The sequence below is a fragment of the Danio aesculapii genome, chromosome 5 (assembly GCF_903798145.1).
Source record: "Danio aesculapii chromosome 5, fDanAes4.1, whole genome shotgun sequence".
NCBI classification, from domain to species: domain Eukaryota; kingdom Metazoa; phylum Chordata; class Actinopteri; order Cypriniformes; family Danionidae; genus Danio; species Danio aesculapii.
In genome coordinates, this window is record NC_079439.1 from 64,847,736 (window position 1) to 64,871,077 (window position 23,342).

Consider the following 23,342-nt stretch of genomic DNA (forward strand, 5'->3'; position numbering starts at 1 on the left):
TATCTTATTCGTGTTTACAATTGTGCTGTTTTGGATAATTTTAAAGGGCACCTATTTTACCCCCCATTTACGTCTTTTGTGTCTCCAGAATGTGTCTGTAGAGTTTCAGCTCAAAATACCTATCAGATTATTTATTATACCATTTTAAATCTGGGAAATTTGAGCTGTTCGGACATTGTAGCTGTTTTTGTTGCCTATGCCTTTAATGAAAATGAGCTAGTTTTCCTCGCCCACCATTCCCATGTGCGTGTCTGAGCCATTTAGATTTAGATTGCTCACTATTGCTCTGGTTAGTGTTGCCAGATTGGGCAGTTTTGAATTTGATTTTACGGGTAAAAATTACATTGAAAATTTGGGTGGTTTTGCAACGACACTCCCCCCAGCCAACGGTACCAACCCCCGTTCATTTTAATCCGGTTATGAACTCCCAAAGAGATGCCATCCCCCACCGTTCTTCACATATAAACCAGTTATGATCTCCCAAAGAGATGCCACCCCCACCCCCCCATGGTTTTCACATTTAAAACGGTTATGAACTCCCAAAGAGATGCCACCCCCCGCCGTTCTTTACATATAAACCGGTTATGACCTCCCAAAGATCCCCTCCTCTAGCTGTTCGCAACTTTAGAACCACTTATGATAGCCTCCACATTTGAGGGTGGTTATTTTTGCTTTGCGGTAAGTTTTGAATAGTTTTTGGGATGGAATCAGTCAGCTACGTCTGGAAACACTGGCTCTGGTGCATGTAGCCTTCTTCTAGATAAACAGCACAGTGACAGACAAGAATGAAACAGATCTTCCTTACTACAGTAAGAACTTTCCCAGCTGTTATTTGATATATTTGCTGTGAAGTTAATTCAAGCCTTTCTGCAACCTTACACACAATGTCGTTATTAAGCACGCATGCGCACACGCATTTAGCTTTGCACTGTTTTTGCATGGCAAATGTGACAGGATACACATTAATATACACTGCTTTATGGACGTCCGTTATGTTAATTTACAAAATAAACCACATTTAACGTCCACAAACTGGGATTGAAGCGTCTTCTATTATAATTTTACTGACACTATGCGGCTGTAGTGATGAATTACGTAGCGAATTACTGTATTTATTACAAACATGCAGTGTTTTAAAAATGCTTTAAACTTGTAAAACTCATTCTTGAGGTGCTGATGATCACAGAGAGCTGAACAGATCTTTTAATCCCAGTTGATTTGCACATGTCCTGTCTTATGGATATGAAAATATGTGTTACTTCGTGGATATGTTAATACGTGGCTGTCAATCAATTCAGTGGGTGGGGAAACCGCACTCCTACATCAAGTTGCGGTGGGCCTCAAAATCCCAGGGATTTGGACCCTATTTTAACATCAGAAAATTATAAAAAAAAGAGATGTGTTGCTTTTCTATCACTCCAGCATGACTGTAGACACAGGAATTTTATATGTGTTTTTTTGTTCAGGCTTGAACAAAATGCCATGATGTAATTTGTAAGTTAATTCTTTCATTTAAGGGTTTTAGTAGGACTAATGGAGGAATTAATTTTTCAATTTCATGATTCATTATTAAAGTATAACATAAATTAAAACAAGGATACGCATTAATAAAACGTGGTCGTGGAAGCGAATTTGTCATTCGAATTATGCTCAGAGCTCCGTAGTTTAAAATAGGCTAACAGTCAGTTAAACTATAATATAAGAGAACACACACAGCTGTCTAAATAAATATGCTATATAATACACAGTTGGTCATTTAGGCCTATTGAAATATTATTAAAAAAACTGTACCGAAAGAAAAAAAGCAAAAGAAATAATGCCGATTTGAAACAGAAACTTATTTTAACTACGTGCTTTAATTTTAGACAGTTATTTAAGATTTTTTAGTTACAAAATAAATTTGAGTTAGCCTACTATTGAAATTTTATGTCGGCGCGGATGTGAGCTATATTGGTTTACCAGCGAACGTGAGCGGAATGTTAACGGAACACTTGCTTTGGGCGGTTAGTGAAGTGCACGACCATGGAGGAATGCTTAGCGGAGCGTCACACTGCTCAGCTTCTGCTCACATGCTCTGGCTGCTACAGTATATCAGTTCAGTATGTTCACTATGTTACATAACTGTCAAGTCTTTCTTGTGTTAGACCATGTTATGCTGTGCTGCGCAGTATTGCGTGTGGTCACGTCGATTCAATCGTGCATTCTCAGTAGTCACATCTGTACACACAGTTCTGTCCACAGCGTACAAAAGTTGATTTTCATTATAGGTGCCCTTTAAATAAGTAGTTTGAACAAACAGCAAACATTTTTTTAAAGGTATAAAAAAAAATCTATAATTAATCCAATTACTAAAATAAATGGAAAAAATAGAATAAATAGATGAGCTAAATTTGACCAAGAATGCCTTTTAATAGAAGTCGAATAAACCTAAAGCCGCCTTTCCACTGCACATGACATCTTAACACGAATGTCGGAATACACCCCCTTGTGGCCATCGCACAGAATTTTCAGTGTTGTCGTGCACCATGGGAGAGAAGCTGTTCTCGCAATGTCCGAAATAAAGGTGTGCAAAAGTAAGAGATTTTATTCTTTGTGCATTTACAATTGTTGCATTAATGAATACTAGAAACTAAAAATTTGAGGGAATGATAATGAAAAAATCATATTATTTTATTAGTCATTTATGAATAGAATTTTTTTTTTAATATGGACTTTTATTCTGATAAAAAAATAACAACGAAAAAACTCCTATTTCTCATCTCGTGCGAACGGACCTGCTTGGACAGCACTGAAATACATCATACCCGGTCGGCCAGTCGCATACGGTCTACTCGAAGGAGTTCAAATATTTCAACGGATCCACAGCTCAATTCGGATCCGAATTTTCCGCATACGGAGATGATCGAAACTCTACGCAGCTCCCGGACTGCTCTCCATTGGAAATGAATGACTTCCGGTCTGTCGTTTGTCGTATGCAGTTGAAAGGAGACTTAAGACAGCCCTAGCATCAAAATAAAACCATGTTCGTTTCTTTAAAAGGGAACTAGTTGGATTTACATGTATATCAACATATATGTAATGTAATGTGTATTTATATAGCGCATTTATTGTGTATGGCCATACATCCAAAGCGCTTCACAATTATGAGGGGAGTCTCTTCACACCACCACCAGTGTGCAGCATCCTCTTGGATCATGCGACGGCAGCCACAGGACAACAGTGCCAGTGCGCTCACCACACACCAGCTGTTGGTGGAGTGAAGAGATAGTGATAGAGCCAATTCGGTGGATGTTTTCCTGTAAAGTTTATTAAACTGCATTTTCACCAGAGGTAAAATCTATGGCAGACTGCACTTAAACTGTCCATTGACAGAGTTTGGCTGCATGGCCACAGCAGCGAAAACAAAACTAGCAGCAACAGCTGTGCTAACACAACCTCATTCCCTCTCTTTCTGCTCTCACTGGATCAACACCTCCTCTGATGACTTTGGGCATCAGATTTGCGCATTAGTTGCTGATAAACAGGATTTTTTTTTTTGTGATTTAGGGCCACAGCAGCTGCACTCGTACATCTTCCTATGCACTGTGAAACATTCCCCAACCGTCCCTCGATGTTTCATACAGGCGCTGAGGTCGTGTTTTTGTTTTTGTTTTTAGATAGTAAGAGCAGCTCAAAATATTCAGACATATTCAGACGAGTGCAAGCCATCTGTGTGACACAAATTTAGACTTGTATATATCCTCTTTCTTAATTGATATATATATAAGAACGCTGAGATTTGAGAGCGAATGGCTGAAGGGAGACATGGAGAGGATTAAGGGGAATCCTGAAAACATTCATCCATTAGTTTGGTAATCTTTGACTCATTTGGAATCTTTATGCGTATATCCCTTCCCCATTTTTTTCTTCTTCTTGCTCTAAATAAAAATAGCCATGGTTGCGCTTTACAAATAATGATCAATGAAAGCAAACATTAAAAGAACAAAAACAACGTCAGTCCAGGCGTATTTGTTGGAGCCTTAGTTTGACGACATCTATGGTTGCTATTGCCAAAAGTAAGTCATTCATAAGAACTTCCACGTTTTATATCCGTTGTGAAACCTGTTGTTGATGTGTTTGGTTGGGTTGTTTGCTTTTGAGTGTCATACCCTTTTGGGTTGTTGCTGTTTGATGAGGAAACGAGGGCATGTTGGAGTGCGGTGTGAGTGGAAAGACCCTCTTATAAGCAGCATGTAGAGAAGAATGGTTTCCCAGTAGGCCGAGGGTACCCGGCTCAGCCGATGGACCGGTGACGGGCTCCTTTGTTGTTCTCCTGGGCATCTGGGTCTCGACATGCGCAGTCTTCTCGAAGGTCACATGACATGGGGAATGGAATCACCTGGAACAGACAAAAACATTAAAGCTGGTTGAGACGTTGGTCACGTTCACTGTAAACAGTAGCGATCTGGTCTATAAGTGCAAATTATAGAAGGCCCCGTATCGTCAGTACCCCAGTCACTTTTGTGTAGAGCCTCGGAGAGCCAAGAATCACCTCTGACTATGAATAATGTACAGTGTTAACAATATCATGTAGAATCTACAGTAATTTACTGTAAATCAATTACAGCAAAAACACCGTATTTACATTTATTGTCCATCTTGCTGTATATTTACTTACAGAATTGTACTGTATGTATCTATACTGTAAAATATAGGCTAATGTTTACCGTGCAACTTTAAAATATAGTAACATACTGCATAACTGTCCTACAGTAAAATACAGTTTATAATACAGTTAAATACTTAAAAATCATTAAGAGAGTATATACAAAAACAAACAAACAAAAAAAATAGTAATTTCAACTACAAATACAATTAAAACATGAAAAACCTACCATTAAAACTGGCACTTTTTAATAGTTTCTAGTGTATTTTGCGACGTAAGTCATTAGGATTTGCTGGTTTAACATGCCACGAAAAGAAAGCAAATGATTGCCAATAGAGACTTTAGACTCTATTTAGAGTTATATATTATATATATATTTTTATATATATATAATTGATTTTATATATATATATATATATATATATATATATATATATATATATATATATATATATATATATATATATATAGATATAGATAGATAGATAGATAGATAGATAGATAGATAGATAGATAGATAGATAGATAGATAGATAGATAGATAGATAGATAGATGTGTATATATATAAAATCCGTTATTTTATTTTATGTATCGGCAGCTGGGATGCCTGAAAAAACATAAAATAACGGTCGTTAAATTACAGAAATTTACCGTAAAGTAACAGATGATAAATTTCTGTAATTAAAGTCAGTTATTTTACAATAAATTTATGTATTTAAACTCAGTTATTTTACAATAAATTTCTGAAATTTAAAGTCTGTTATTTTATGATAAATTTCTGTAATTAAATTCTGTTACTTTACAAAAACATTTGTAATTTAAAGTCAGTTATTTTAAGATAAATTTCTGTAATTTAACGGCCATTATTTTCCAATAAATTTCTGTAATTTAAAGTCTGTTATTTTACAAAAAAATCTGTAATTAAAGTCTGTTATTTTACGATACATTTCTGTAATTTAATGACCATTATTTTACGATAAATTTCTGTAATTAAAGTCTGTTATTTTACGATAAATTTCTGTAATTAAAGTCTGTTATTTTACGATAAATTTCTGTAATTTAAAGTCTGTTATTTTACGATAAATTTCTGTAATTTAAAGTGTTATTTTACGATAAATTTCTGTAATTTAATGACCCTTATTTTACGATAAATTTCTGTAATTTAAAGTCTGTTATTTTACGATAAATTTCTGTAATTTAAAGTCTGTTGCTTTACGATAAATTTCTGTAATTAAAGTCAGTTATTTATTGATAAATTTCTGTAATTTAACGGCCGTTATTTTACCTTTTTCCAGCACCGCAGCTGCCGGAAGAAAACCCGTAAAATAACATATATTTTTTACATATAGCCACAGCCATATCACCCTGCACCCCAAGACATCTCCTGAATCTCTGTGGTCATTAAAAATCCCATGGCACTTCTCGTAAAGAGTAGGGGTGTAACCCCGGTTTCCTGGCCAAATTCCCTCCATCAGCCCTTACTCATCATGGCCTCCCAATCATCCCCATCCACAGAATTGCTCTATCACTCTCACTTCACTCCATCTATAGCTGGTGTGTGGTGAGTGCACTGGCACTGTTGTCCTGTGGCTGCTGTTGCATAATCCAAGTGGATGCTGCACACTGGTGGTGGAGTGGAGAGAACCCCCTCATGATTGTGAAACGCTTTTATTTTATCTGTAGTGATATCTGTGGTGTAGTTTAAATTATCTGTAGTGTATGTGTGTGAATGAGTATGTATGGATATTTCCCATTGATGGGTTGCAGCTGAAAGGGCATCCGTTGCGTAAAACATATGCTGAATAAGTTGGCGGTTAATTCTGCTTTGGTGACCCCGGATTAATAAAGGGACTAAGCCGAAAAGAAAATGAACGAATGAATGAATACATATACAGTTGAAGTCAGTTGAATTATTAGCCCCCCTTTGATTTTTTTTCTTTTTTAAATATTTCCATATGATGTTTAACAGAGCAAGGAAATTTTCACAGTATGTCTGATAATATTTTTTCTTCTAGAGAAAGTCTTATTTGTTTTATTTCAGCTAGAATAAAACCAGTTTAAAATTTTATTTAGGTCAAAATTATTAGTCACTTTAAGCTATATTTATTCAATAGTCTACAGAACAAACCATAATACACAATAACTTGCCTAATTACCCTAACCTGCTTAGTTAACCTAATTAACCTAGTTAAGGCTTTAATAGTTAAGGCTTTATTTCACTTTAAGCTGTAAAGAAGTGTCTTGATAATATCTAATAAAATATTATTTACTGTCATCATGGCAAAGATAAAACAAATCAGTTATTAGAAATGAGTTATTAAAACTATTATGTTTAGAAATGTGTTGAAAAAAAATCTTCTCTCCGTTAAAGAAAAATTGGGAAAAAAATAAACAGGGGGGCTAATAATTCAGGGGGCTAATAACTGTATATATGACATCAACTGTATATATATATATATATATATATATATAATTTTTTTTGTTAAATATTCTGGAAACCTGTAACGATTGACGTCCATAGTATAATTATTAATTAATTCATTCATTTATTTATTTGTAATTTATTTCCTTTTTTTACTATATCCATTTACTTCATGGTTACAAGTTTCTAACATTTGTTTTGTGTTCAACAGGAAAAGGAAACTCAAAATGGTTTTCATTCTTTGGTTAAACTATTCCTTTAAAACTATTATAAATTCTATGATGGTGTTTGTTTGTTTTTTAGCAGGGGTGTTTTAATAAATGACTCCTACAACATGTTTACATGCATCCAAGGTCGAAAATTCAAGCCTGTGTTCAATTAAGAAACATTGAAAGAACTTGTTGATCAACCCAACAAACCCCATAAAGTGAAACGTCTGTATATATAGTTTGACTTGGTTTAAGCCTCAGTTAACATAATTTAAAAAAAAATGTTTACAAACTTTTTTTGAGATTGTGTTCAAAAGACTTACTAACAACATTAGGGCGAGTAAATAATGACAGAATCTTGATTTTTGGGATGAACTTAGTAGAACACATTTAGTCAATAAGAAAGAGCAAAGCAACCTCTCAGATCTTGCTGCTATTTTGCTTTCTGTCTCCATTAGCAAAAATGTTATAAACTTTTACAATTTCACAATATGTCAGCCGCTATTAGTCATTTATTTATTTTCCTTAGTCCCTTTTCAGGGGTTGCCACAGCAGAATGAACCGCGGACTATTCCGGCAAATATTTTGAGTAGCGGATGCTCTTTCATCCACAACTCAGCCACACCCATACACACTCTTATTCACACACACACACACACGTATACTCTACAGCCAATTTAGTTTTTTCAATTCACGTATAGTGCATGTCTTTGGACTGTGAGGGAAAGCGGACCAGCTGCTATTAATAAACACAAAAAATTTAGATTCATCAGTCCAAATTTTGCAGTGTTAAAATAACAAAAATTGAATCCAGCAGTTGTGTTTTTCCATATTTCACACCCAGCTTTGCTTGGAAAGGACTCATTATGTTTCCAAATGTTGTGAATAGTCAACAAGAACTACAAAAAATGATGGAAACAATTCTTTTTTTGGAGATCGCATTTGAAAACGATAACAAAATTGACCTTGGCTAACACAAAGGTGTTTTTTATTTAATTTTATCAAACATCAGTCATCATTATTCGTGCAGTTTAGTCAAATTAGACACGGTGAGAGCTGAACGTACCTGGAAGACCAAAGAACAACGTGCTGTAATTTTATAAAGAACATGATAATCCTGTCATTTAGCTCTAACTGTTCTACCATTTGGGGAAAAGTGGATGCGGAACACTGAACAAATAATGTTTTTGGTCAGAACAAAAGCAAACAGTTTGTAATCCCCATTTGTCGGTGAAAACACCTCATGTGTCCACAAATATCCCAGAACCGAAACTAATGTTTGGACCCACGCCTGCGACAGCTTGTTTTTACCTTTGATGTCAAACTGAAAGCGGTAGTCTTTCCCTTCCCTGTGAGCGATACATGTGTGCTCTGTCAAATCCGTGCGAGCGCAGAGTGAAAAACGTAAGAGTGTGTATATATGCATATAGAGGAACAAGGGATCTCTTGTGTTTCAGAGCGCTGAGGGAAGGAATGCCCTCTCATTGCCCTGTGAAATACACAGGCCTTTCCTTTCGGTGTCCCCATCCACTGTAGGGGATTTTCCCAACTGTAAATCTAGTCCATTCATGGTGCCCGCAAACTCTGGCTGACAACATTCCCTCCATTGCCACACTCCTCATTACAACCGACCAACACTTCTCCAGTTGTTAAGTGTACGTGTGTGTGTGTGTCTTCAAAATGTTTTCGTTGCCCTCAGCTATCCCTGAATTGTTTCCAGGGAAAACAATCACAAACACTGCAAAACAAAAATCTCTCGTAAAAAAAAAATGCTGTGCATTTTTACTTTGCGTTTCAGCACCGAGACTGCAGTGTAAAGTCAAAATACTTTAAATCAGGGATCAGATCAGATTTAAATTCAGATCAGGACTTTTCAAACGTTTTGTTAACCCAAGAATAATTAACAAAAAAGTTACGTAAAATAAATATTAATAAAAGTAAAAAAAATTAAAAAATGTATTAAAGAGTTTCTTACAAGGCATAGTATTTGTTTGGTTTTAATGGAGTAAAAGAAACCTACAAACTTAAAATTAAATTAGAGTACTAAACTCATCTATCTACCTATCTATCTTGAAGTCATTGCATTTGGGAACAGAGATGAGGTTCTCAAGGTGAATGATTACCTTTGCTCTAAGGGTCAAACAACAAAAAATAAGATCAATAATCTTGGTGTGATTCTGGAGTCAGATATGAGTTTCAGTAGCCATGTCAAAGCAGTAACTAAATCAGCACACTACCATCTTAAAAACATTGAATAATTAAAAGCTTTGTTTCCATTGAGGAGAAACTTGTTCATGTTTTTATCAGCAGCAGGGTGGATTACTGTAATGGGCTCCTCGATGGCCTTCCTAAAAAGACAGTCAGATAATTGCAGCTTATTCAGAACGTTGCTACCAGGATTATGACCAGAATCAGAAAATCAGAGCACATCCCACCTGTCCTCAGGTCTTTACACTGGCTCCCAGTTGCATTCAGAATAGATTTTACATTACTATTACTACTAGTCTACAAATCACTAAATGGTCTAGGACCTCAATACATTACAGATATGCTTACTGAATACAAACCTAATAGATCACTCAGCTCTTTAAGATCATACACCAGAAATTTCAAGAGTTCAGTCAAAGCAAACGAAATCGATCTTCAGCAACTACGCCCCCGCTGCTGGAATCAGCTTCCAGATATGATCAGATGTGCTCCAACATTAGGAACATTCAAATCAAGACTGAAAACACATCTGTTTAGCTGTGCCTTTACTGAATGAGCACTGTGCTTCATCCGACAGATCGCACTATTATGTCTTCTTTTCGTTTTTTATTCTTTTATAACCTGTTTTAACAAATTTTAATCTGTTTTAATCTGTTTTTAATCATTTTATGATTTGTTTTTATTTTCTTATACTTGTCTCTTTTATTCCTGTTTATGTCAAGCACTTTCAATTGCCAGTATGAAATGTGCCATATAAATAAACTTGCCTAGCCCTGTCTGTCTGTCTGTCTGTCTGTCTGTCTGTCTGTCTGTCTGTCTGTCTGTCTGTCTGTCTGTCTGTCTGTCTGTCTGTCTGTCTGTCTGTCTGTCTGTCTGTCTGTCTGTCCGTCCATCCTTCTATCCATCCATCCATCTATCCATCATCCATCCATCCATCTATACATACAGCAAGGAAAATAAATATTGAACACGTCATGGTTTTTCCTGGGAATAATATTTCTAAAGGAGCTGTTGACATGGAATTAAACCAGATTTTGGTAAAAGCCCGAACAATACAAACATAAAGATGGGAAAAAAATCTGAAAAATTAGTTCTTTGTGATAACACTGGAGTGCCACAAGGAAAAAGGCCTGAACTATTTAAATGTATTTAATACTTTATATAAAAGACTTTTTTTCGCTAATGGCAGCTTAAAGACGCCTCTCATATGGAGAATGAAGTCACATGAATTGCTCAGGAGAGAGTTTTTCACAGTCTTCAACAGAGTGTAAAGATTTTGATGGTTCTGTGGGTATCGTCTATCAGATCTGATCTTTATTTGTATTTTCTATTGAATTCAGGACAGGTGATTAGCTGGGCCATTCTACAGCTTGATTTTCTTTTTCTGGAAGCATTTGAGCGTTTCCTTTTTCTGTGTTTCAGATCATTGTCTTGCTGAAACGTCCACCCTGGTTTCATCTCTATCATTCTGGTAATGTAGATGATGGACTGTAGCAGATAATATTTATTTACAATGAGGAAGAGCAGAGGGTGCATACATGGATTTCTTTGGTTGTTACCAACATCCAGTAAAAATTTCAGTTCAACAGCACCTTTAGAAATATATTTTCTGAGAAAAATGGTGACATGTTCAATACCTATTGTTTTGATATATAATACTTATGTAGACATATCATAAATATATATATATATATATATATATATATATATATATATATATATATATATATATATATATATATATATATATATATATATATATTTATTATCTAAAAATATCAAGTCTGATCACAATAGGAAGCTATTAGCACACCATATCAAACTGCATTCACAATACACAAATCGTACATGCATAGTACAAACAGTGCAAGATACATTACCCACCAAAGTTTCATTCTCAAAGTATTAGACCAGATATTTGTCCAGCTACACTTAATATGTCGCTTGCTTCCAAATAAATGACTTCTAAACGGACGTTAGGTGACGCCAATGCAAGCAAACTTACTTTTAATGTTGAGTTCGTGGCCCTGAGACCATGACATCTGGATAGTATAAATATCTGCATTTCACAAGAGTCAGACAAACTCTGACATAAGTTGAAGAAGTGAGGTTGAGAAGTCTGCAGGAAGACTTTGACAGTAAACTGAGCTGTCAAGTGCACTTTTCCTTCAGAAAACCTTGCAACCGCCGAATGTTCTCACAACATCTGACCTTTTCTGTATTGATGTCATTGGGATTGGAGGAGAGGGACTGTGAGTCCTCCTGTAGCCTCAGAAGTAATAAAACCAGATTTGAGCAATCACCCGCAACAATCAAATGGTGCTCGTTCAAAAATGAATCTTGTTTTTTTTGTTTTGGTGGCACAACAATGTTAGAATGTACAACCCTTACTTTTACTGGATCTAATAGGTTTTGCTTCTGTAGCCAAAACTGACACTGAAACCTTTAAAGTCCATGTGAATTAAATTTTTTATTTATTTTATTAACACAGGCTCATTATGGATACGTAGCCCTGTCTACAATTTAGAAGAGCTTGAATTTTGAAGCCAGTGGTAAGTCTGGCTGCATTTCGTCTTTAAAACTAACGTTACGGGGCGGTATGATGCTGTCATCTTCGTGGCTTCTGTTCATTATAGCATAACCAGCTGACCCCTTACTTCCGTACGGACAGCTTTTCCTGTCTTACCAATTTGCCCAGTACATCCCACGATGAAGAGGTTCGAGTCTGGTAAAGAATGATTCCGGAAACCAGGTGAAACAAAAGCAAAAAATAAATTAATCAATAAATAAACAATAGGCTAAAAACGTAGTGAAGTCGCGGCTGCGACAGCTTTTCTTTTTCTAGTTTGTTTTTGAAAACACTATCGGTTGGGTTTAGGGAAGGAGGTCAGTTAGTCTAAGTCAGTCGACAGCAAGCTGACCTGGTCGGCTGAAGTGTATATTGCACCCTTTTTGGATTTATACAAAAAGAGGACACGCGAGAGAAATTTGTGATCATCAAAAAACGTACATAGCGGCCTCTGGTGGATTTGCAAAAACAAAAACTCTGAGCAGACGTACCTCCAGTTACGTATTTCGCTGTCCACAGATATATAGTTTTGTTATGTGGTTTGTTATGTGCACTGGAGTGGCAATATTCTTAACCACACACTTCTTACCATTTGTTTGCTTTAAAGGAATGATGCGCAAAAACAAACCCCGCCTCTACTCAATATTCCGTTTCAGTTGGAAGTATATCAACAAATCGGTTTAGGGAAGAGGATGGTTGGGTCAGTCAGTCAGTCGACAGCAAGCTGGCCTGGTCGGCTGAAGTGTATGTTGCTCCCTCATGTGGATTTACACGAGAAGAGGACTCACGGGAAGAATGTGTGATCATCAAAAAGCATACACATCAGCCTCTGGTGGATTTGCGAAAACAAAAACTGCAAGCGGACGTGCCTTCGGTTATATATATCACTGTCTCCAGAAATATAGACCTGGGTACAAATCTGCCATGAGCCCGGGTTGGTTATGGGCATTGGAGTGGCGGTCCTTCTCTGAGGATGTCAGTTTGACAGCTTCAGCCACAATATTCTTAAATATTGTTAAATATTCTTAAATATGTTCTTCGCCCCTCTTATCATTAGTTTACTATTAGGGAATGATAAAAAAAGCCCCGCCCCCTACTCATTATTCTGTTTCAGTTGGAAGTAAATCAACATATTAAAATACAAGTCAAGTTGGCAAAAAGTCAAGACAACAAATTTTTTATGTTGCTTGAACTTTTTCTAGTATGTTAATCAGGTTTCAGCTACTTTTTTGAAATTACACAAAGTCTAACTTAATATTTTAAGTCGGTTTTATTGATGTATTTTATACTTGACACACTCGCCATTGTACTGTTATTTGCAACCACAGAGGGTGACTCTGAGTCAGATAACAGTCATGACAAAACGGATGAAGAAGTCAGCAACAGGAGTTACATGGTGGAGTTGCTAAATAAATATAACAATGTATCAAATAAATCGGTTGTGGATAAATTTGGAATAAACATTTGGTGAAAATGTTCTCTTTTAAGTATTTCTGTCATTTTGCCAACAGCATCTTGTTGTCACATCTCGAATGGTTACGCAGATAGATACACTTGAAAAATGGCCGATGAGTAGTTTAATGCGTAGGATTCATTGGTTTCAATTCTACTCAGCATGATTTAGAACTGCGTTCAACACAAATCTGGAGAACTTTGGTAGAAAATTGTTTAACGTCTCCACTAAACATCAAATGGGAGCAAAATTCGTTCTCCCGTCATGACCTCACCTCTAAAATGGAAGACCTCATCATTACAAGGCACGGATTCAAATCCTGGTCATCCTCAAGTCCAACAAACTAATAGGATACTTTGTGTCAATGTTGCTTTTCTGTCTGCTCGTAGCACGTCAGAGGCCCGGGTTAGTTTTTCCTAATTGCTGTGTGGGGCTGAAGGCCCTGCTGAAGGCAGTTATCCGCTATTGATGGTGCATTTGGGAGGAAAAGACCTTGGCTGACAACAGCTCTGACAAATACAAGCAATGTATACTGTGAGTTATTGGAACACTGGATTGAAAAACACACAGTCCTTCCAAAGAAACAATGAAAACAGCCCACTGAAGACCACCGAAAACAACACAGAACTCCAGTGGAAGTGTCTCAGCGAGGCCACCGAATTCTGTTTACTAAATCCAATAAACCATCAAATGGGGGGGAGGAATCAAAACATTATTTCACGGGCTGTCTCTTATGACCCGAAATGCCCCAGATCTACAGTAAGAGTCCTTTTTCAGGCCATCGTACAAGATGATATCTTTGTAGCTCTCACACAAAATAAAAGCAAAACACAGGCATCTGCCAAAGAAGGAACTGAAAGGATACACATACTGTACAAACGCCCTATGAAAATTGTAACTTTAGCACACAATAAACAAGGTTTATTGCTTTGAAAATATTTATTGGAAGGCTTGAAGGAATATTCCTCTTACAAATGCTACTGACTAACTGTAACCGTCTGATGTTTTCTATAAACTCCACTTGGCTGTTTTTTTGTTCAATATTTTGGGGATCAGTATGATTTTGTAATGTTATTGAAATTGAAGTTTTGTTTTACTTATAAGATACTTAAATACTTTACATACATTTTCTTAAAAAGATTTGTATAAATCAATTCAGAGAAGCAGAGCAATATATATACTGCAGAAGAATAAATTTTTTCAGCCAAAGTACATTTATCGTTATCATAACATGTTTATATATATATATATATATATATATATATATATATATATATATATATATATATATATATATATATATATATATATATATATATATATATACATACATATTGTTTTATTTTAATATATATTTTTTAAAATGTATTAATTTTAAAATGGCAACATGGTGGCTCAGTGGTTAGCACTGTCGCCTCACAGCAAGATGGTCACTGGTTCGAGTCACTGCTGAGTCAGTTGGCATTTCTGTGTGGAGTTTGCATGTTCTCCCAGTGTTTGTGTGGGTTTCCTCCGGGTGCTCCAGTTTCCCCCACAGTCCAAAGTAGGTTTGGGTATCGTTTGAGGTTACTGGTGCTAAATCGATACTTTTAAAATGGTACCGGTGTCTGAACCAATACTTTTGAGCCACAGACTCTACAAAAATTTGACAAAAAAATATTTGAACTGAACAATATAATTAAAGTTTAAATTAGACATGAGTTCATATTTTATGTATTTGAATTGAATTCCATTCATATATTTCTTTTTTTGATCATTTGTTTGTTAGCATGAATTTAAGATTTGCATTATGCAATTAACATTAGCTTACTACTAACCTGTGGAAAGGCTGTCATTAAAAAAATCAGTGAACTCGTTTTTCTAGGGTTGGGGCTTGTGACTGTTTACATGGACATCAGTAATCGAATTATTTGCCTTAATCTGAATAAGACAGTAATATGATAAAGGTGTTAACATGAGTTGCTTTTGAATGTTTCTTTTATGATCCCTTTTTACATGTTATAGCACATACATTGATTAACATCACCACACTATCCACATTTCCTCCAGAGTTTCATGTTATTTTGTTTCATTTTTAATTTTTCGACTGTAACTGCAGATTAATTTTCATTCCACAACATGTTGTTCATGCCCCCTGAAAAACTGAGGTATTGGAGGGGAATATGAAGTAAGGACTTGTGGAGGAGTGTTGTTTAAATGGAATTTGATACCGCATGGCAAATGGAAATAAAAAGCCACCGCAATTCATGATGCAGGTGTCTGTGGTCCTTTAAGGTAATCACAAATTGCTGTTTACATGGTAGACTCTTAATCAGAGTATTGTCTTAATAATATTTACATCGTAATAATGGTGTCCATGTAAACGTACTCACTAAAAGTGTCAGATGTTGTCGCAAGCTGTGTCCTCTGCCTTTAAGTTGATTCCATGCGCCCTCAAATGTTTTATTAAGTTTGACGTGTTTCCACCCTTACACGGAAGGTTTGTGAAGCATCTGCTTTATGTTGCTATGTCAGAATCCTTGATTATAAATATAGCTATATTTTAGAATGCTTCTTTTAAGCAAATTTGATGCGCGCTATCATGCATGTTGATGAATCTGAAGGGAGGCGTTCGCCAGATCCGCTGTACTGCGCTTGCTGCCCGTAAGCAACAAAAACAAAAGGCTAACATCGCAGACAGTGCCTCAAAGTTATTTAGAATTAAATGTTTAGAGATGGTGTGACACATTGCGTATATATATGTGTGCCTTTGATGTATCCCTTGATCCTTCTTACGTCCTTGTCGCAACACCAGTGGCACCGAAATTCATATGCTGATTCGGTCTGGTGCATACTGGTTACATAGATATCATTATGGTACCTAGTCTAAAGACATGCGCCATAGGTGAACTAGATTAACTAAATTGGCCATATGAATAAGTGTGTGTGTGAATATTTCCCAGTAGTGGGTTGCAGCTGGAAGAGAATACACTGTGTGAAACATATGCTGGAATAGTTGGTGGTTCATTCCACTGTGGCAGTCACTGATACATAAGAGACAAAGCTAAAGGAATATAAATGAATAAATAATTTAAAAGATAAAATTTCAGCATTGTTACTCCCGTCTTCAGAGAGAAACTGAATTATTTGATGCTAATATTTGGTGCTGAAGTAACGTTTCTTCCTATTTTTATTATTATGTAAATGTTAAAAAACAGCCAAACAGTTTAATATTTTGGTGCACACTATGGATTCATTGATTTGTTGTGTATCATAAAGTGTTTTGTCTTATCACAGCTCTGCTAGTGAGAGTGGTTGAGCTCAAATGCGTCAAACAAAAAGCAAATGAGAATCGTTTTGAAGGGGGCGGGGCATGTCAGATACTAGAGAGCATTTGATTGGTTATGATGTGATGAGAAACTGTAGTATGAGGTGACGTGAATAAAACCCTTGATCCATTTGGGCATAAGTGACAAACTGCAAGCTTTACATGTTTATATCAATTTTATATCTTCTAAACATGAATTTTGTCACTGTTTTGAGGCACACTAGCTTATAGATATCTTAAAAACGAATAAAACTGATACTAATGTCTAAAAAAACTTTATTTTAATTTCATGGGACCTTTAACAAGATACATCAAACAATAAGTACAACATACAATTACTGTGTTCAAACTGTATTGTATGACACTTTTGCTGGGTTAAAGTGTAACTGTACGTTTACACTGAAAGTGGCGAGAGCGTAGTAGCCGGAAGTCATTCATTTTCAATGAGAGTCGGCGGCGATAAGCGGCGAGGAGCAGCGGGATGCGTCTTCGAAGGTGTGAGCGTCGAGGAGAGTTGAAATCAAGTCAACTTTATGGTAATAAGCTATAACATGGTTCGACCGGTTCGACAGGTCGATTCACACAGACCTGTGAATTTTGGTTCCGACCACAGTTGTTCCCAGGGGTTTGATTATTACGGTCGCCATATTTTCAATTATTTACAATGTTTTCTTACAGAAACATACATTAAATAAGTTACTGGCGAGTTACTGATGTGCATTAATATTATATATAATTATCTTTAAAAAAAGTGGGAATCTCACGCGACAGTACAAAACAGTATTGCTGCTTCAGGATATTTCAGACATATGGACACACAGGATAATTATGTGGGGCAAAGCCACACCACATGCAACTTGATCATCTGTAGTTAAATGAATTTGATAAGAAGTGCGCAACATTTTCACGCTAGAAATCATGTTTTATGCGGGAACGTAACTGATTTGCTGCAACGGCCCCTTTAAATACGACATCAATGTAGCGAATATTGACGCTCTCGCCGCCGGAGCTGAAGGCAGACAGCGTTGTCGCCAGGGCGGCCAGAGCGACCTTGGACGCTCTCACCACTTTCGGTGTGAACGCACAGTAAGGGATGGATCACCGGTGTAATTATCAATGTGAAAATAATTACAGATGTATATGCATGCGCATAATTTAAATAAGTACAATGTAAAAACATGTACGTGCGCAACAAGTGCACTGCACCAAATAGTTCATTTAAATATGTAAGTACACAGTAATTAATGCCACTTAATATAAAATGGGATGCAAATTTATTGTACTTTTTGCAATAGTGCCTCATTTTCACCTTCACATGAACTTCAAATCCTTTGTGATAGATTTAACAAGGTAGAATGCCACTGAACGTTCCTCTGAGATTTTGGCCCATGTTATAATGACAGCATCATGCGGTTCTTGTAGACGTAATATGAACGTCCAATTGAAAATGTCACATTCAAAATCAGTTAAATCACATTTTTCTAAATCTGATACTTAAGCAAGTCGGCATTGCTGCCATTATAGAAGCATCTGAACATGACTGTGTGTATACAGATAGATTTAATTCATAGGTAATTCACTGAGGTATCACTCACTAATAAACTCGAGAATTACAGCATTACTAACATCTACTTTTAAAGGGATAGTTCATCCAAAAATGAAATTCTGCCATCATTTACTCAACTCTCAACTTCCTTCTTGTTGAACACAAATGAAAATATACTGTAGAATGTTAGAAAGCAGCAGTCATTGCCTTCAATAGTATTTTATGATTTCTATGTCTATGTGAAGGTTGATGGCTTGTGCTTTCCAGAATATCTTGTACTGTGTTCAACAGAAGAAATAAATGCATAAAAGTTTGAAGCTACCCGAGTGTGAGTAAATGGTTAGGAAATTTTCTATCCCTTTAACATTTTTTTTTTTTATAGTTGTTGAGAACATTATAGTGTTGATAGTAATTAGTTCACAGCATCATAGTGAATGTAGTGTAGAAATGTTAGGAACAGTTCTGTTTACTTACAGTAATCATGCTACGTGTGTAATTTAACAGCTTCTTTAGAAAATGAAGTTAGAACTGTTCAATCCTGCTCAGAAAATAAAAACACCACCAGAACTACTTAATGATTACATTTTTACTGAAAATATCCAGACAGGATGTGACTTCAGCCTCGAGATATGGAGCTGGGTGGAGGTGAACTAGATAATAAAATTCCATTACTACCTGCTGAAAAACACCTGAAACACTTTAAAGTGTTATAAATAAAAATAACGAACATTTCACAGGTGGGCTAATCATTTTGTCTTCATCTGTATGTCTGCCTGGTGTCATTTTGTATTTAAAGAGCCAATAAATGCTACATTTTCATCTTCGCCATATAAAGATTTATTGGCTCCTTTATTGGCTCTTTAAATACAAAATGACACCAGGCAGACATACAGATGAAGACAAAATGATTAGCCCACCTGTGAAATGTTCATTATTTTTCATTTTCTAAATATTTAACAGGGCAAGGACATTTTTGAAGTATTTACTATAATATTTGTCTTCTAAAGAAAGTCTGGCTGGAATAAAAGCACTTATTTCAAGAGTTCCCACTTAGATATGCTTGGCGTATAAAGCAGGTTTGGCATGCTGTCCCGGGAGAGAACCCTGAGCTCGGAGATATTTGAGCCCAGGACTCCCGCCCGGTCGATAAGCATATCAGGAGATCCGAGATCAGGTAGGTCTTGAGACCTCCCCCTTTAGAAAAGGGAGGAAAAGGAGGAGATGGGGTGGAAGGGGGGATTCTTCCAAACGAAGACAGAACAGTAGGGAGAGAATGATCCATTTATAGTAAACTAGGATCACTCTGATTGGATTATTACTGATTACAGATGAGTGGCCAGACGTGCTCAATCATATCACGTGCTTCTCTCGAAATTAGTTTATGAAACTTCTTTTTTTTTTTTAAATAATTTTTATTGTTTTTATGAATGGAAGTCTATGGGGCGAAAAGTGCAGTGACCATGACTTTAGACCTTTAAATTGCACTTTAAGCTGAATGCTATAGTATATTGTAAAATAACTAGTAAAATCTAATGTACTGTCATCTTGGCAAAGGCAAAAAAAACAACAACATCAACATATTGTTATTAAAACGATTACATTTGAAAAAAAATCTCTCTGTTGAACATCACCTGTGAAATATCTTTTATTAATTTTGTACTTGAAATGCAAACAAAAATATTGCAAATATTTCTTCCGTTCACAATATAGAAGCCCGAACTCCTACAGTTCAGGACTGACAATGTATCGGTCAGCAGCTCTGGCTCTGAGAGGATAAGGATGCGCAGTTGGTTTTATTGTTTGCTTGGGTAATCCTCTGGCGTGACAAAGCAAACGGCCCCCCGAGTTTACGTGTTTCGATATGATTTACAGCTGTATTTAAATGCTAAGGGTTGAGTTCCAACTGCCGCTTCTAGACCTTTCACAACAACTTGTGTATTCTGCCGGGAAATGCGTCATCACACATGCCAACTTTTTTTTTTTTTTGGTTTTGGCTCCACGCGCGGGCTAGAGCGATCCAGTGTGCTTCCAGAGTTCGCTGTTGTAACTTTGGAGAAGTTACTTCATTCTTTGTCTGTCAAAAGAGAAGTTCACTTTCTCTGGCAGCCAGGAAAACTTGCTCAAGGAAAAAGTAAGGGAGGATCAAGTGAAAGTGGATGACAAGTCCATTGGAAAAAAAGAACAGTACACAAGCGTGTAGAAAAGGGGCTATTTACCACCCTCGAGATTAAACGCACGTATCTCGCTCTTTGTTGGAAAGTCCATATGGAAATGCTATATGCAACCGTTTGTTGCCATGGCTTTGGAAAAAACACCCAAACATATATGTGCGCGCTTCATCTACAGTACAAACGTCTACAAATGAATTGTGGCTATAGGGTTCACAGAGTTTCCCCCCGCTTGTGTGGGTGTCCTTAAAAGTTTCCTCTCTGAGGAGATAATTATTACAATGCAAGATGTATTACCCTGTCGGAATCTGTAGATTACACCGTTTACGAAGTGTAAATACTAAGGGTTCAAATTTTCTTGTTGCAATTAATTTCTCATGGTTTATATCACAATATTATATCATGGAATTGTCACAAAATTGCAAAAAAAAAGTTACTTTAACAGGTATAATAACTAAATTATTGGATTTATACTCACCAGCCACTTTATTAGGTACACCTGTCCAACTGTTAGTTAATGCAAATTTCTAATCAGCCAATCACTCAATGCTTTTAGGCATGTAGACATGGTCAAGACAATCTGCTGCTGTTCAAACCGAGCATCAGAATGGGGAAGAAAGGTGATTTAAGTGACTTTGAATGTGGCATGGTTGTTGGAGCCAGACGGGCTTGTCTGAGATATTTCAGAAACTCAAAAAAAATTCAGGGTGTAGTAGGCCAGAATAACATGTGAAAATAATTCAATTCAATTCACCTTTATTAGCGCTTTTACAATGTAGATTGTGTCAAAGCAGCTTCACATAAAAGGTAATAGTAAATTGGAACAGTGTAGTTCAGTTTGTAGTGTTTAAGTTCATTTCAGTTTAGCTCAGTTCAGTGTGGTTTAAAAATCACCACTGAGGGTCCAAACACTGAAGAGCAAATCCAACGATGCGCAGCTCTACCGATCCCAAACCATGCAAGCTAGAGGCGACAGCGTAGAGGGAAAAAAACTTCACCAATTGGTGAAAGTGAAGAAAAAAAACCCTGAGAGAAACCAGACTCAGTTGGGCACGACCATTTTAATTTCTCCGCTGGCCAAACGTCTTGTAGCGATAAAATAATAGCGAACCCCAAAATGAATGGCTCTTCAATACTCTATATTGGTTTATTTTGTAGTGGCTTTTATTTTGAAGTTCCCAAAAGCATACAAATCTGTTGTCAATCTAATCCTTACACCACCAGGGTGTTAATGCATGTCTTATGAAGCGATTCGGTGTGTTTTTGTAACAGAAATGTATCTAATTAATACATTGTAAACTCTAATCATTGACTTCTGCAGACTACCTGAGCTTCTGCTACAAATGTGTCTTATAAAGGCTGGTCTCAAAAAGAAACGTAACTATTTCGTCAGTTTAGTGGCTAATTTCGTACAAATTCGTAAGAGTGCAGTTGTAGAAAAATGTTTGATTTCAGTCACTGCCAGAAGTCAGGGATTGGAATCTTAAATATTCTTTTACAAAAAACAAAACAATGGTGAGCTTCATAAGACATGTGTTTACCCCCTGGTGGCATATGGGTTAGTTTTACAATGGATTTATGCATTTTTAGAAGTTTCAAAATAAAAGTCCAACACCATTATATACTATATGGCATATGGGTTAGTTTTACAATGGATTTATGCATTTTTAGAAGTTTCAAAATAAAAGTCCAACACCATTATATACTATACATTATATACTATCCAACACCATTATACAGGATGTAAGATTAAGGATAATATGTAAAAGGTTTGTTTGATAGAAGCAAGTCAAATACAGTATACCGAGGATGGCTTGAGGGTGAGTAAATAATTGGGTAATTTTCATTTTTGTGTGAACTATATTGCTTTAAGCTTACTGATTACATTTGTCATTGTAATGAATAAATACCTGTTATAACACTGTTATACAATATGAATATTCTTTAAAAGCACTCTGATTGTAAATTGTTTGATATTTTATGTCCTTATTTTTTATTTGTTTGTTTATTTAATTACAATTTAATTGAATTATTTTCTTATGGGGGTCAGGATTCAAATTATATTATTAATAGATAATATCCAACCCAGGCTCATTCTGAAAACGTACCACTATATACATTTGTGGAGAGTGCCAAAACATCCCAGGAGGTAGGTTTTTTTGCAGTTTTTGTTTTCGGGAATCCACCAGAGGTCGCTGTGTATGCTTTTTCAGATCTCAAATTTCGCTTGCGAGAATCTGCTGTTCTCACGTAAATCCACCAGAGGCCGCTGTCAACTGACTGACTGACCGATTGACTGACCCACCCTCCTCCTTCCCTAAACCCAACCAATAGTGTTTTCAAAAGCACCGATTGACCCACCCACCCCCTTCACTAAACCCAACCAAAGGTATTTTTTAAAAACAATCCAGAAAAAGAAAAGTCCTTGCCTGATTTTTACCACATTTTCAAATTTTACCTCATTATCGCCCTGTTATTTACTTGTTTATTTTATTTTTTTAGCTTTTGTCTTACCTGCTTTCTGGAACCGTTCTTCGCCGGACTCAAACCCTGTCGTCACAGTCAACTCCGATTTGCATCTCAAGTCCACTGACATACACGGCAAGCAACTGAACAAACTTGTAACAGCAGAAAAGCCGTCTTTACGGAGGTAAGTGGTCAGCTGGTAAGCGCGAAAAGGAATGGCGTCACACCGCCCCCTTGTGTTGGATTTAAAGACTAAATGCATCCTTACGCATTTCTGGCTACATAATTCATGCTCTCTAGAAATGTATATAGGGTTACCTTTTCAGAATGAGCCAATGTTGATATTAT

At 36.3% G+C, this 23,342-nt stretch overlaps 1 protein-coding gene across 1 annotated transcript in view; it reads right to left on the bottom strand.

Annotated features, from left to right (window-relative positions):
- Positions 1-2,400: 2,400 nt before the first annotated feature.
- pappab (pregnancy-associated plasma protein A, pappalysin 1b) overlaps positions 2,401-23,342 on the bottom strand; it is a 207,548-nt gene continuing 186,606 nt past the window's right edge. The window contains exon 22 of the mRNA XM_056458692.1: positions 2,401-4,378. Coding sequence (XP_056314667.1) covers positions 4,274-4,378 — 105 coding nt within the window. The 3' untranslated portion in view covers positions 2,401-4,273. The remainder of the gene's footprint in view (positions 4,379-23,342) is intronic.